The 16,240-nt window shown below is 37.7% G+C and overlaps 1 protein-coding gene across 4 annotated transcripts in view; it reads right to left on the reverse strand.

The window, feature by feature from the left end:
• The window catches only part of LOC141915406 (translocation protein SEC63 homolog), an 84,540-nt gene that overhangs the window by 46,358 nt on the left and 21,942 nt on the right, over nucleotides 1–16,240 (reverse strand). For all 4 annotated transcript variants that reach the window (XM_074806923.1, XM_074806922.1, XM_074806924.1 and 1 more), the window contains exons 12-15: nucleotides 15,483–15,628; nucleotides 15,025–15,172; nucleotides 10,203–10,366; nucleotides 2,139–2,330 (exon numbers count right to left, since the gene is read on the reverse strand). In XM_074806923.1, the coding sequence (XP_074663024.1) occupies nucleotides 2,139–2,330; nucleotides 10,203–10,366; nucleotides 15,025–15,172; nucleotides 15,483–15,628 (650 nt within the window). The remainder of the gene's footprint in view (nucleotides 1–2,138; nucleotides 2,331–10,202; nucleotides 10,367–15,024; nucleotides 15,173–15,482; nucleotides 15,629–16,240) is intronic.

The following is a 16,240-nucleotide window of genomic DNA, read 5'->3' on the forward strand; positions in this document are numbered from 1 at the left end:
GATCGATCAAACAAAATTGATTTTGTTCGAACAAAACTTGGCTTAAAAAATTCGAAAATTTTTTCGTTTGAAACAAAAAGTATGTCGATCAATCGAACAGAATTGTTTTCATTTGAACTATTGTTCGAACAAAATTGTTTTCACTGAAATTTTTTGTCAGAACGAAAAGTTTTCTTGTTCGCATAAAAAGTATATTGTTCAATTGAACATTTTTATTCGAACAAAATTTTCTTAAAACAAAAAGAAAAAAACAATTTTGTTTTCGCTCAACAATTAAGTTCTTCATTCAAACGAGTATATTGTTTGATCGAAGCATCTTCATTCCTAAAAAAAGATTTTCGTGGAACTAAATAGTCATTTCGTTATAATGAGTAACTTTCACTCGAACAAAATAATCTTCACAATCGAATTCAGAGGAATAATATGAACCAGGGTTTTCTTAGTATCAAATATTCATATTATGCCTCTTTCAGATTGATTTCATTCATACAAAACTTTTTGAAAAAATCGTTCTAATTAAATTGTTTTTTGCTTAATAATTTTTTTTGTTGGCACAGAAGAGTTTTTCCTTCAATCTATAACATAGCTTTAGTTCAAAGAATTTTTTTGTAAGAACGAAAAGTTTTCTGTTCAAACAAAAAGTATATTGTTTGATCAAAAAGAATTGTTTTCATTGGAACAAAATTTTCTGTCGGAACATTCAGGTTTTTTGTTCGAACAAGTATATTATACGATTGCAGCCTTTTTCATTCCAAAGAAAAATTTTGGTAGAACCAAATAGTCATTTAGTTATAATGAGTATATTTCATTCGAAAAAAATAATCTCACTTGAACGAGTGAGTTATCATATGAACTTGGGTTTTCATTGTATCCAATATCCACATTATGCCTTTTCAGGTTGAAGCTCATCTTCCATGTTTCCACCATGTACGCGACACAACTTGTTAAGGTCGTTTTGGAAATTTACTCAGTCCTGTACATTTCGGATTACTCTGTAAATCATTTATCAGGACAGTGAGAGGAGACTGAGGATACTAGCTTGCGTGACTCCACTAGTTACATCTGTTCTTATTTCCAAGATGAGACAGTTCCGTTGATTTTGGCTACCTGGTTTCGATCAGAGAAAACTGCTGAGTCCATTTAAGCGACCCATCATAGATACCATTTCCTAATACCTAGTTTAGTAATCCCTGATGTAGTACCAACTTAGGCTACTAGCCTCGACAGAAAGTATATTATTCGATAGAACAGAATCCTTTCATTTGAACAAAATTTTCTTGTCGTAACAAGAAGTTTTTTTTGTTCAAACAAGTATATTCGATCAAAGTGTTTTTAATCCCAAAGAAATATATGTTTGTGGAACTGAATAGTTTTTTCATTATAAAGAGTAATCTTCGTTCGAACAAACAGAATTTTTTTTATTCAAACATTCGTTCAAACAAAATTGTTTTTGCTAACCAAAATGTTTTTTGTTCGAACAGAAAGTAAATTGTTCGATCGCTGACCAATTTTTTTTGTAGGGACAAGTTTTTTCGTTTGAACGATTACATAGCTTTTTATTCGAACAAATTTCTTTGACGGAATGAATAGTATATCGTTTGAACAAAAAGTAAATTGTTCGATCGAACAAAATTGTTTTCATTCGAACAAAGATTTTCTTGTAACAATAATTTTTCTCTTCAAACAAGTAAATTTGATCAGTGTTATTCATTACAAAGAGAAAAATTTTCATGGAACTAAATAGTCTTATCGTTATACATAGTAATCTCCTTGTGAACATATTGTTCGATCGAAACAGAATTGTTTTCAATGAACGTTCGTAAGAACAAAATTGTTTTCAAACTTAAAAACAATAGTGTTCGAACAAAGTTTTCAAAAAAGAGTTTTGTTCAATCGAAATCCATTCTGTTCGCTTCAACAAAATGTTTTTGGTTCATACAAAAAACTTCACTCAACAAATTTTTCTGTCCGAACAAAAAGTTTTTCTTTCGAAAAATAACAGCTTTTTGGTCGAACAAATTTTTTTTGTAAGAATGATGAGGTTTTCCATTCGATCAAAAACTTGTGTCCGCGACCCTAACCCGGCTATTAATGAAAACACTGTGGGAGATTATTTCTTTCAGGTATATTCTACTTACAGGTGTATTTTCACGACTATCTTTCTCAGGCTCTTCAGATGCCATTGGTCCCACTGTCACTGGTGTGGATTTTCGCTGAACAGCCTTCACAGCTGCTGGCTTTTTCTTCTTTTTATTAGCACCTTTACTTGCCTTCTTGTTTTTGTTTTTTTCCCAGCCTTTCGATTTGCGGACAGGTGAATCAGTTACATTCTTCAAAATCAACCATAAAAAACCAATTCATCTACTTATGGAGTAAAATGATGAGTGATATGCATCAGGTAGTTGTTCTTATCTAGTGAAATGAATAATTAAAACTTGACCAGATGCATTAACATAATGAAAATAAAATATTATATGGAGATAATATCATTTTAATTCAAATACCTAGCATTAACCAGTGTTGTAAAAAATAAACAAATAATTTTTTTTCAAATAAACCAGCAACAATAGATGCTTGTATCAATATCTGAAAAATGGAAAATGAAGCAAAAAAAAATTCCATTCTAATGATTCAAAGCAATTTCAATTCACAATTTTCCATTAGATAAAGTTCTCTGCTGGTTGCTATCAATTATTGGCAACAGATTAATTTATGGAGAATTTGCTTCGCTGATGTACCGGTACTACTGTAAATTATGGTTAAAAAGTTCATTGCATGAAAACCACTGCAAAAATAAACATTTTCAACCCCGCGAGCTCTCCCCCACTCCCCAGCGGTGGCTCAATCAGTGCCTTTGCCAACGATGCTACCCCCCCCCACCCATATCTCCCTGACCTGCTAATCAGTTACATTTTGATAACACTGATTAACAGAAGGATCTGACATTAACTTGCAAACTAATATAATTGATATTCATGTTTAGGAACGCTTGTGCCTGATTATTGTTTGCCAGACCCTGCATATGTTGAAAATCATTTCAGGGAAAAGATTTTCAGAACAAGAGGCCCATGGGCCTTGAAGCATTGGTAGATTATACTGTGGTAAGGTATTAAGTGGTTAATGTATTGCAAATGTACTGTGACGATGTTGATTGGGAGGACCACAGACATAAGGTCAATTTGTGTAAGTACGATTTTCATTTTTACTGAAAATGAATTTCATTTTACTGCCGAACGATTTAGTCTAAGCTATTTGTATTGTTAAGCCTCATTAATACTAATCTGTTAAAAGACAAAACTAGTTTATTCTGATGTTTTCCATCATGTCCCAGCTAAGATATTTAAATCAATCAAGATTTGGAATTCATTTAATAAAACAATTTCGGCACTTTCGCCAACACATGATTCGTATCAATGTCTAAAACTGTAAGGGTAATCTCGACTGACTCTGGTTTTTTGCATGAACTGTTACGCCCTACTCTACAGAATAATGAAAACAAAAACAGAACGATTTTTCTGAATGCGAGATGTATACGTAGATCAAACGGTCAAACGCACGCATGCAAAACGTTGTTCAGAGAGCGATGCAGGCGTTGGTGTCACTGAGGAAGGCCGGCTGAAGATTGTCTGTTTGGCTTTACGTCGTTTGGTTCTTGGTATCCCAAGACTAACCCTATTGTTTGTCCATTTAACCTCATGACAGGACGGCCTTTGAAGTGTTGCCTGCACACTGTACACAGCCAGCAGGCCACAAACCCACTTAGCACTGATAGTGGATGCCAGGGATGAAAACAGAGGCATTAAAAAAACGCAGAAAAATTTGAAATAAAAGTATCAGAGGCTAACTACCTGCTGACCAAGCAAGCAGTCACGAGCACCGAAGAAGCGAAGCCCCTAAAGGGGGGTTTGGGTGCACATGAGGTAGGCAGGGTATCTTTAAGTGAAAACAAATCTTAGAATATGGCCGAACCGATGGAATTTTACAATAAACTGTCAGTCAACTGATTGATGATACAACAGGGTTGTTCTCGGCGTACTTAACAATGATATTATCCTCCAATAAACAACTCTGGTATAATTGAATAAAATGATCTATCCTTATTTGTGATATCGTATCACGGATGGTAGCCTAGTTTACCGTTTGATGTTCCGTGTCATCATGATATGGTTTTAACTTTAGATAAGGTTCCCGCATGATCACATAACTTACCTATACGGGTTTCAGTCATAACTAAGCCTACCGTTCCACTGCTCTAGAAATACGTATTCTGCCGCTGAGAATTAATCCCAATCAATCTCATTGCTTCTGATAGGAGGAATAACAGTGACATTTAAACACTCTAAGATATTTATATACTGGGGGTACATAAATTTTCTATTCAAAAGAGACCATTCCCCATTCTTTACTGCCAATGTTGATGCGGACGTATCTCTACGCGATTGCTTAAACCCCTCTCATTCACCAGATAACTAACAGGGAAAAATGTGATAGAAAAGCTTTTTGGACTATCAAATCAGAAATCTGGCGATGCTATGTTGTAGGGAATTATTGAAACATTATTTTGAGTCATTTTAAGCTGTTTCTAATGTTTTATGTGAATGGAGTGACAATTTAAAGTTACTATGAGAAGAGTCGGCACTATCTTTTCATACTACTATTTTCGATCCATTTTACAAGCATTGGCATGATGTCATAGACGTCAACCAATGCTAAAAATGGACTTACTTTCTGACATATTTAACAAAAAAAAAACCCATCCTATCCAATCCCTGGTACTGGGCTTTCCCAGTGACTCTCAATAACTGTGTGATTTAATATACAGGGTCCAGTTTTATAAGTGATTAACGTATGAATTGATTAAGGAGAAACTAGGCCTAAACAAAGAAATTAAATCGATTTAAGAGTCAAACCTTGTTGCATGTTAATTCAACAGTGTGTCTCAAAAAATGCGTTACCATAGCAAAAAGATTAATTATTCATTTACTATAATTGAAATAAGATTTTTTGGGGGGTAGGTTGGTAGACCTAGATGTTTACTCAAGGATGGAATGTTTAAATGCAAGAAATAAGTCATGCATGGCTGAGCATACCATGTTTTTGAATGGTCCTTAAAATGGAGTCGAACCAATACAAAAAATAAGGATTAATGCATTATATGCGTTTATTGATAAATGTTCCGCTTTCACTTCACATAATTTGAGACCAGACAATTAAATCATCTGAAGCAGATTTCTACGTGATAAAATTGTTGGTATTCATGACTAATTAAGCTTCTCTGGAACCTGTTCAATATCATCACCATTTTACCAATGCACAATTAAGCGCAATGTTGAATGTCTTTTGAATTACTTAGTTTTTACATTTCCTGACACGAAAAAAAATCACAAGGAGTGGAATTCAATAATTTTGTGATTTTGCGAAAGTGCATAAAAATTCTGATTCCTCCGTTTCGTTTCTGCACGGTAATATTTCTGTTTTTACCATGTGATGCAGTCCTGAGGCCACGTATTTTCTCGATAAGTAGATCACAGAGGCACGTGATGTTATAAGGTAATTTCTTAAGTTCAACAATTCATTCTAATCGTAGCCTTCTAGAGAGCGTATCTGTTCCCGAAATCAAATATTGTTGCTTAATATTTTTACAATAAATTGAAAGATTAGCAAAGTAAAATTATTTTCAATTTTAGTAATAATTGTTAACTCAAACATTTTAACGTACCAGTTACCGCCTCAAGGTCACTAAGTAAGAATAGAATTCATTTGAATTTGTACATTTGCAAATGATACAATTAACTGGCTTTCATCAGAGAATTAATAAACCATCGATTAAAGGAAGCTTTATTGATTAAAAAAATTTTCTCAATCAATCTGATACGACATAGCTACAGTGGCAAGCGATGATGATCCAGTAGGATCGCTAGTGGCACTGGGTTACCGACTTCAATTTCCAGCTTCAGCGGGGCGCAAAAACGAGAAATGACCATGCAAAAACGAAATTTCATTTTTGCGTGATTAATTTTGTTTTTGCGCTGCACAAAAATGGACGGAAAACGAAGCAGGGATCCCAACAGTAGTGACCAAAAAAAATGTGAAATCAATTTTAACTCATTCTGTGCTCGCGACGCCGTAAAGCCATTACGCGAGGCTTGCGGATCCTCCCCCAAAAATTTTTTGAAATTTGAGGCGATTTGCGTGCATCTGAGAAATTCTCAGACCGGAGGAATCTAGCAAAAGTTAATATCAGTTTGATGCGGAAGCCATGTTTCATTTATAACAAATGTATAACAAATGTATTGAAGATTCTGATTGGTGGTTGAAATCTTCAAACAAACAATTGAAAGCGGGTTCAAATCCTTGAAGCAACAGCTATTTCTGTCGGTAGAAAGATTTTTGAATAGTTATAATTAATTTTATTCGAATATGAAAAAAATACATTTACTAGCAGTCGGGCGCGTCAGTCTGATCATTACTGCTGTGTGCTGATCTATAGAACACGTGCATGCTGCTCACTTATGTGCGGCGCATGTATGAATGCTATCATACATCGTTCCACTATTTTCTCATTCATACCGTGTCAGTATGGCTGACAAACTGAGCCACACCTGACGTAAATCCCTAGAGATCGAAGCATTGTGTCTTAAACTTCTAATCTATATTTAGATTCTAAAACTTCAAAAACTTAAAATCTAAAAATAGAGAGTCCTACTTGGGCCTATTGCTGGAAAAACACACAGCAGACCTAAATATCATTCAATACAGGAAAGCGAAGCGGTTTCTACTGCCCCAGGAGCTCCTCAACAAAACTCTCCAATAGAAGCGCCCGAGAAACCACCCACAAAGCAGCCATAGAAAACACTTAACGACTAGACCAACGACGTGAGCAGGATGGGACCTATCGACGAAAAGAGACCACTCGAACGAGATCAGATAACCAACGAGTGACGCTGTCGATGAATGCTTCTTCAGAGATATGGGGACATCCCGAGGCACCTTCAGTCGAGCAACCGAAAAAGCGCAACCGTTTGGAGAATATGGTGCTTGGATAACAGGTCCAGAGTACCTGTCGCCCTAAAAGCATGGCGATTGATTGCGGCTGGTAACCGTTAAGGTTAGGAGCCATCTATAAAGTATGTACACATGGTCTAGCTAGGACCTGAGCCAGATCGTATGGAAAGCGCACAACAGGTGGCAGACAGCTATTAATATGCACGCCCTGAGTGGACAAATTATGTCGTATATATGTATCACTCCGATCCTAGAAGAATGATAACAGTTCTGAATCAAATCACTGAAAGACTGAACTGACTCTCTTACATCTAATCACCAATAAAAACCGTTGGTAAGATGTGAGTTATCTTAATGGAGTTAAAGACAATATCATAAAACTGCAGTGATTCACATTTATATGAGTTCTAAAGTATATACTCAAATAAATCCATAACTTTTCACATAAGGAAGGTAAGAGTGACTATAAACCTCAAGGGAAGAGGAAAAGAATTCAGCGAGCGAGGTGCCAGTGAGGGTGCATGGATTGTTCACTTGTTGACCACCCGAATCTACTTAGAGCTTCCACATGAAAACTTAAATCCTGCCTGTGCTAGGGCACTGGAATAAGTGATGAAGGGGAAACCTCAGACTGAAATCCCTGCACTTGTAGGAGACGCTCATCCATGGTCGACTCAATAGTCGGTTGAACATTATAAGAGCCAGGTGCCTACAGAAAACCCCTCTGAGACAGAAGGGAGGGAATGAAGGCACACGCCGGAACACATGCCCAGAAGGCTGACAAACCGACCCAATCATTCCTGAGCTGGCTCCTGAGGTGTAATCAAAACTATCCAGCAGGACAACGCTGGCTCTAGCTGGCTGAGGACTGCTGTCACTACTTGGCTGGGGTTACATATACGCTAGGAATCCATCTCAGCAGAACGAAAGCGTCTTATCTTCCACGCCATCTGGTTGGAACGGGGACACAGACAGCTGGAAACCCTCGGATTGACACCTCCATGGAAGAGAAACATAATTCATTAGGGATGGCCAAGGCCTGATGGGCTGAAGAGCGGCCCTGATATCCTTCATGCCTGCTAAGCAGTTAGCTAGTTTAACTACAGAGATATGAATTCCTTGAACTTGCACCAGGTGAGAATATCTGCTGTCTGATCAGAGAGAATAACTGAGCGAGTGCCTCCTTTATTCCGAAGACAGGACCAGACTGGCTATTGGTGGCTAACCATACGTGTCTGTCTATCAGACTCCCGAGAGGAATGTCCACACATTTGATCCAAGACCGATTCAAGGAAGGGGGTTGCTGTAGAACATCCCAACCCCTTGTCGATCAGTGCCAGCCGGCCCTCCAAGATCTCTGAAATGGCCTGCTGTGATGATGCACCACTGGGATCATCAAGAACGGACCTCTAGACCAGTACTGCCCCCAACGAGTGATGCACGACAGCCTGACTGCAGACTGAAAGGCCTCCGGGGCAAATGCGCCACCGAGCCGCACTGGATTCGGCTTATTTACCAAGAATGAACACGGCGTGAGTTGAACACCGGTTCGGTCTCAGTAGTTCATCGGACTCAGACGATGCTAGAGGTTTACAGAGACAGGAACGCCGGGTGGTTGGCTGGCCCGATGACTCCGAATAACTCTGACCTCACACGGGACAGTGCAGTGACCTTTCGGTCGGATGTCCCGTCGCAAAAAACGCCGGACAGCACCATTTCCAGAGGTCGAACCGCGCTGGAAGGAGAGGAGGTACCGGACATTTCTCTTACGGTCTCAGCATCTGACATTAACCGCTAGAGCCTATTACTGAAAATGAAATATAAATAATTTTGTTAAAACAGAATAAATCTATAGAGGCCTAAAGCGGCTCGCTTCGTGGCTACCTCGGCTATCATGTCCGGTATTCGGTCGGACTGATACCTGGAGCTGGTTCCAAAATGGAACCAAGCCGAACCCTTACCGGAGGTCGTACCGCGTCAGTAGGGGAAGAGGTACCAGAGATATCATGCGCCCGCGAATTGGCTTTTCTATCTGTAGGACTAGAGTCCGACATAATTAAGTCAATGATGTTGACCTTAAGGTACAATAAAGGTCATTTGAATATAACTGGCCCGGTACCAAATCTGACACTTAGGCCGATCAAGCGGCAAAAGCTGAAAGGAAGCAAATAATAGAACATGCGAATGAAATAAAATTGAACGCGGATTGTGGTTTACTCGACCGAGAGGTCACCAATTTGTGATGAACAGAAAACATGGCCGCGATCCGGAAACGGAGTGCTCCGGCCGCGACGATTTAGGATCGTGTTTATTGGTGTATCAGTAAAAGAAATCAAAATGGAACAAACTCACTGATGAAAACAGCTGAATAGCTCTGTCCTGACCAATAATATGTGGCTTTCAACCACGTATAACTAGGGGTCCAGGGACACCATGCCCACTTGAAAAGTGGTTTCAAATGCTCAACAATCTAACAATTTCAATATATAACACCCCCTGGCGACCATTTACAAAAACCAATGACCTTGAAACCCACCACAATCATAGAACATGTCAGCAGCTACAATTTTGTAATTGATTGTGTTAACAACATATGCCTCGTTACCAATTTAATATGGAAATACTAAATTACTCTATTATTCGACGCCCCCTGGTGACTATATGGAATAACTAATGTCCTTAAAACCTCACCACAATCATAGACGATGTCATGAACTACAACTTTGCAATTGATCATGGTAACAAAATATGCCTAGGTATCAATCTTATAAGGAAATACTAAGTTATTCTACTATTCAACGCCCCCTGGAGACTATATAGAATAACTTATGTCCTTCAAAACTCACCAAAATCATAGGAAGATGTAATGAGCTACAACTTGGCAATTGATTGTGGTAACAGAATATGCATAGGTACAAATATAATATAGAAATATTAAGTAGTATGGTAGTGGGTATTCAAAATAATGTTGAGCGGTATAGTTGCCAAACTAAGGTAACTTCAAAATTCTTCAAAATATGTAGTACTGATTTTGGTTAATATCAATGACCAGGCCAGTTTTGGGTTGCAGGTGTGCCTTGGGTAAATACATGTATAAATCATACATCAAGATAATCCATTGATGCATCTTCAAAACATCCAACCTCGAATGCATAACTATAAACTAAAAAATAAGTTGTGAAATGAACAATCCTAACCTTTTCATCTCCATTTTCTTCATTTTTCTTCATTGCTTGACGCTCATCTTCTTTACGTCCCATTTCTACATTATTGAATAGTTCTTTGAGACTCTTTCGAATTAGCTCGACTGTAACTGTTACTATTGAGCCAGCAGTAATAGTGTTATCATCATCGTCAAGTACTGAAATATTAATGATATTCCTTAATGATATTAATAATTTTTCAATTTCCTTAAATACGTTTAACCATTTAAGTCAGGTATTATATGCAGAGCATTAGGTTAATCTCTTTCAGTCTCATAGATATAAGTGTTCTCACTGGGTAAATAAATTGCCTATGGGCAAAGTGTGGTTTACCTTGAAAGCTAGAACTTGTTTGGAATAAGGGCATTGCTTGAAAAATCTTTTTAATTCGTGACTTCAAAGTTCCACAAGTTTATATTGTATTTTATCTTTCTTAAAGAATTATTTTGTAGTCAAATAAGACCAAAGATATACATTTGGTTACGGCCCACGTCCAAAATTTTGTAGGGTACAGGTAGGCGCGGCAGGGAAACTATTATATTTAAAAAAAAAAAAGTTTCACAATATGAAAAAAATATTCAATTAAGGCCATCCCAAAAAATTGTGTTTGCCGTATCACCTACTCAACAGGATGAGTCGGTAGGTAGGTAGAAATTTTGTTTGCAAAATTTTTGGGCAAAAATAAAACAACGAATTTATCACCTTTTTTACACAGAAACAATATCGCAAAAATCATCTTGTGCACAGGAATTTGTCTTATAGCGTAGATTTCGAGAATTATTCTAAAATTATAACTTCGTCCAGAGTGTCATCTCTGTGTTAAAAATTAAAAAGTATATTGAATAGTGCGCGCTTTTACGTTACCAGCTTTAATATAGTCACTATGAGAATGAATGGCAGCTTATTGGAACACTGCCAGATACCTGGAAAACTTAAATTAGGCCACATGTCAAGGCATGTTTTCACACGATGCACACTTGAATTCAAACATACGTAGCTCATACGTCGGCAGTGGGTCGGTCGGTCGGCAGTTTTTATCAAAAATAAAATTTATTTCAATGAATCCCAGAAAAAAAGTTTTCACTCGGTCGGGTCGGTTGGGTTACGGCAAACAGATCATTAATATGGGATGGCCTAAAATTCATATGATGTCACATATCAGCGGGTGGCCGCGGAAGTTAAAATACTGGTACAGAAGAAATCGGCTATTTACGGTGGCTGATTCGGGCCATACTAAAAAAATTTTCTGTATGGCTAGAGCAACGATAAAAAAAGTTTTCACATTTCCCTGTTTTTTGGTTTTCTCACGCGAGAATTCAAAAAGTTTTGAATTCTCAAGCGAGAAAACAAAAAAATGGGCATTGTAATAAGTTTTTAGCCAGTCAGAAAAATTTTTAAAACCAAAATGTTTAGTTTTTTCGCGCGAGAACACAAAAAGTTTTGAATTCTCACGCGACGAGAAAACCAAACTAGGGGTCCAGGGACACCATGTCCACTTGGGAAGTGGTTCCAAATGCTCAACAATCTAACAATTTCAATATTCAACGCCCCCTGGTGACCATATACAGAATCCAATGACCTTGAAACTCACCACAATCATAGAACATGTCAGCAGCTACGACTTTGTAATTGATTGTGATAACAAAATATGCCTCGTTACCACTTTAATATGGAAATACTAAGTTATTCTACTATTCAACGCCCCCTGGTGACCATATTCAAAACCCAATGACCTTGAAACTCACCACAATCATAGAACATGTCACGAACTATAACTTTGTAATTGATCATGGTAACAAAATATGCCTAGGTACCAATATAATAAGGAAATACTAAGTTATTCTACTATTTAACGCCCCCTGGTGACCATATAGAATAACTAATGGCCTTAAAACTTGCCACAATCATAGATGATGTCATGAGCTACAACTTTGCAATTGATTGTGGTTACAAAATATGCATTGATACGAATATAATATAGAAATACTAAGATATTGCTTTATTCAACGCCCCCTGGTGGCCATATACAAAAACCAATGACCTTGAAACTCACCACAATCATAGAACACGTTATGAGCTACAACTTTCTAAATGATTGTGGTAACAAAATACGCTTAGGTATCAATATAATGTGGAAAAACTTTTTCCCACTTACGAATGAGTACTGCTGACACCAAGATGGCCGCCAATTGCGTCATAATTGGCTGATGAAAAATACCTGTCTCAGGTATAAAACATCCCTTTCCAAAGAATACCCATCACAAATTGCAATGAGAAATGATAAACCAGTAGGAAGCTACAGGACTCAGAATTTTGGCCAAAATTAACATTTTTGGGCACTAAAAAGGTCATAGGACGGCCATCTTGAGTCCGATCGACCCAATTTTTGTTATGCTGATGGGCCCTGGGGGATATCACATATATCCGAAAGGTCAAGGTAATTGATCAAAGCGTCTCAAAATTTCCCTCAAAAAGTTCAAAAATGTGTAAAAAGTGCTGATTTTGGCGAACAACAATGGCTGCCAGTCGGCCATCTTGAATCTGACAGGGCCAGTTTTTGGGCTGAAGATGTGTCTAGGGTAGATACATGTGTAACCCAAATATCAAGACATTACCTTGAAGCGTCTTCAAAACTTCCCAAAATAACTGGATTCCGTCTACGGACGGACGGACGGACGGACGAAAAGTGAACGCAATAGCCCGCTGGGACTAAGGTCCCAAGTGGGCTAAAAATGGGCCAATGTGAAATTTTTTTTATCGTTGCTTTAGCCGTACAGAAAATTTTTCAATATTGCCCGAATCAGCCACCATAGCTATTAGATCGTTTTGAATCCTGGAATTCACGATTAAAATATTCAGACCTCGATCTATACTTGTAGTTTGCTGCTTAATATTTTCAGGTCACAAGAAATTACAATTTATTACAAATTCTATCGAACAGAAAACACAGCGCTCATCTTCTGCTACGATTATTCAGCCTATTTTCATCTCAAACGTGCAAGCGTTACAGCATCACCTTTAGTAGTGTACTGTACGAGCTTGTGTGTGTGACGTGCAGCACTCCCGAGGCCTCGTGTAAGTGAATTTTAGCTTACACTTCAATGTCAATCAAAACAATCGCCGGTTATTAAAATCAAACAATACCTATGGCGGAAGTGTGAAATAATTACATCCTCACCAACAATGAGCATTTGAAATTCGCACGTATACGGCACCTAGTCCAATGAAACGTACGCCATTCTATGGCTTTCCCATAAATATTTAGTAGCGCCGAATTCCCTGTATATCCCAAAAACAGCCAATCCCATTCGCTCATAGAGACGACGCCCCCCAATCGAGGTCATTGCAATTTTATACGCGAGAGCTAAGAATTTTCCCGCCAAAAACAGTTTTTCGTCGAATTTTAACTCAGTTGACCATGTCATCGACGGAGGTTCGCCATGTCTTCAATCGCATCGATTATGCATTGTTTAAGCCGAGAACCAATGAAACAAATGCTCACATAAAAAACGTACCGCGATTTTACATGAATTGGCTCAATGCCAAAATCATATTGCTGTCAATGGTAAACCAAAAACAAAGCATGGTGGTCCTCAGAATAAAACAACGACACAAGCCTCACCAGGGAAAATTCTATATTTGTAAGTGCTCAGATACGTTCTCCCAGCATTTGGGGATAACAATTTGTTTGAGTTTGGAGCACTTTTCTACCATAGATGGGAAGGCCTATATGCATAAAATCGTTTGATCTTATATCCATCTATAGAATTAAATTTTGTCAATAGAGCATTAAAGCTCATATAAATTTTAACAAGGCCCTTTTTCAAAATTCAGCTTCGTAGGATTTGGAGAATGGATAATGCCTTAATGAATGATTTGAATTTGAATTTTTATTCGTATGATTCTATATGAATATATGCTCAGTTGCACAGTCAAAGGGCCTTAGCTCTGGAAACCATGTCATTTAAATCCGCTACATTTGTATCGTAATAGGCTCAGCCTATGGCTGGTCTAAAAGTGCGTAAAAAGTGCTGATTTTGGTGAACAATGGCTGCTAGTCAGCCATCTTGAATTTGACCAGACCAGTTTTTGCGCTGAAGATGTGTTCACGGTAGATACATGCATAAACCAAATATCAAGACATTACCTTGAAGCTTCTCCAAGTTAACTGGATTCCATCTACGGACAGACGGAAAGTGAATGCAATAGCCCGCTGGGGCTTAAGTCCCAAGTGCACTAAAAAGCATCATGCCCATCATATCAATTTATATTCTAACATTCCATTGTATTGTACTACCCCTTAGCTTGCCCCTCTTTAATTTGTTTTTGGCATGGAACTGTTTCTATGTTTATTCTGCCTTCGTTTATATTGCTTCTGATTACTTAATTAGTCTTTGTTCTGGATTGTATATTTCACAATTTTTGTAGTAACTCAGTATTCCTGAAGACGACTATTAGAATAAAGTCAAAATGTCAGATATACTTTGTCTTTAGTTATCATTTTGGATTCTATCATCGTCACAACACGGATATAGTGTTTACCAGTGGTTCCCAAAATAACTGGATTCTTCGGACAAATGGATGGACAATAAATGAACGCAATAGCCTGCTGGAACATAAGCTTGGGCTAAAAAAGTAAAATTAAATAGTCATAAGCTCTATGCCACATGTGAATACCAACAAGACTGATCACTGAAGCTGCTGAAAAAACATCATGGGAAATCCCTGGATATTTTATAGCACGCTAAGGCATACAGTTATTGATGTATATACCAGTTGTTTGACATATCATTCTTTATGTTTTCAAAATGCTAACCTTCAGTTGTAACTCCCATACTCAAATAAGGCATACTACAGCAGACATTTAAAACATCCCTATAATCATCCTCTGGTAGATTACGTAATAAAGCACGACGTTCATCTTCATTCAGTGATACAAACTGTTTTATACTACGGATATTTCTCTACAACAGAAGAAAATTTGGTCATGGCTAAGTAACTCTAAAACCTAACCGATAACCCTAATGTGATATTAAAACTATCAACCCTAATCTAATACTGTTAATAACAACAATGAAATTTCTTGGGACTGGTGCTGGGCACAAGAATTAACCTGCTGTCCAAGAAGTGACACTTCTAGGACAGCAGGCTAATTCTTGTGCCCGTTTCTACATACAGTATGACCACTTTTTCATTTCAAGATTGCCAGTGGGCCAGGATATAGAAAATAAGATACCTATAATGGTGCATTCTTCAAAAGAACGAAAATTATACCTTTTTAGTATGAAAATGCCTTAGAAAATCATCATTTATGTGTGGTAATTGTAAAAGTGGACTCTTGTTATCCCAAGTGGCTTGAATAATCATCTGACTTAACTTCATACAATTTTCTATTGTTTCTAATCTAGGTACATGGATAGCTGCAAAACAAAACATTGAAATGTAAAAAAGACTTGTTAATTACAAAGATTGATCTAAAAAATAATGCAATTGGTTATAAGCAATCATTTTTTATGTATACAGGGTACACTTTCGTACACCAGGCATGTGAGTTGATCTTAATTAAAAGAACGGAACTCAGAACCTGCTCGCTCAATGAGGGCAGTAAATCGGCGAATTCAACACTCCATTAAGGCTGGCTTATGTCGACAAGCAACGTGACGCCTACCGACTCATCTGAGAGCAACCGCGATCGCAGCCCAGCTTATGTCAACTGCGCTCCAATTCGCAGCAACTGAGGCCGACTAGCGGGATATGAGATCCTCCCAGTTGCTTCCCTGCTTATGTCGGTTGCGATTACTAGCAACTGCAACGGCTCAAATGGTCACGTGATAAGCATTTTGAGAATAAATTTGAAATATTAGGAAATATATTTCTATTACAAACGCTATTTCTTTAAGACTTTGATCTTTCTGATTCTGTTTTGAATATAACGTGCTAGCGACATCTATAAAGATGGCAGCTCACACCATAATTCTACCAATTTCGTTTCTAGATCTTCGGTCCAGTCCTCTGCCGTGCTGAAGGTTTGG

The sequence above is a fragment of the Tubulanus polymorphus genome, chromosome 1 (genome assembly GCF_964204645.1).
Source record: "Tubulanus polymorphus chromosome 1, tnTubPoly1.2, whole genome shotgun sequence".
Lineage (NCBI taxonomy): Eukaryota > Metazoa > Nemertea > Palaeonemertea > Tubulaniformes > Tubulanidae > Tubulanus > Tubulanus polymorphus.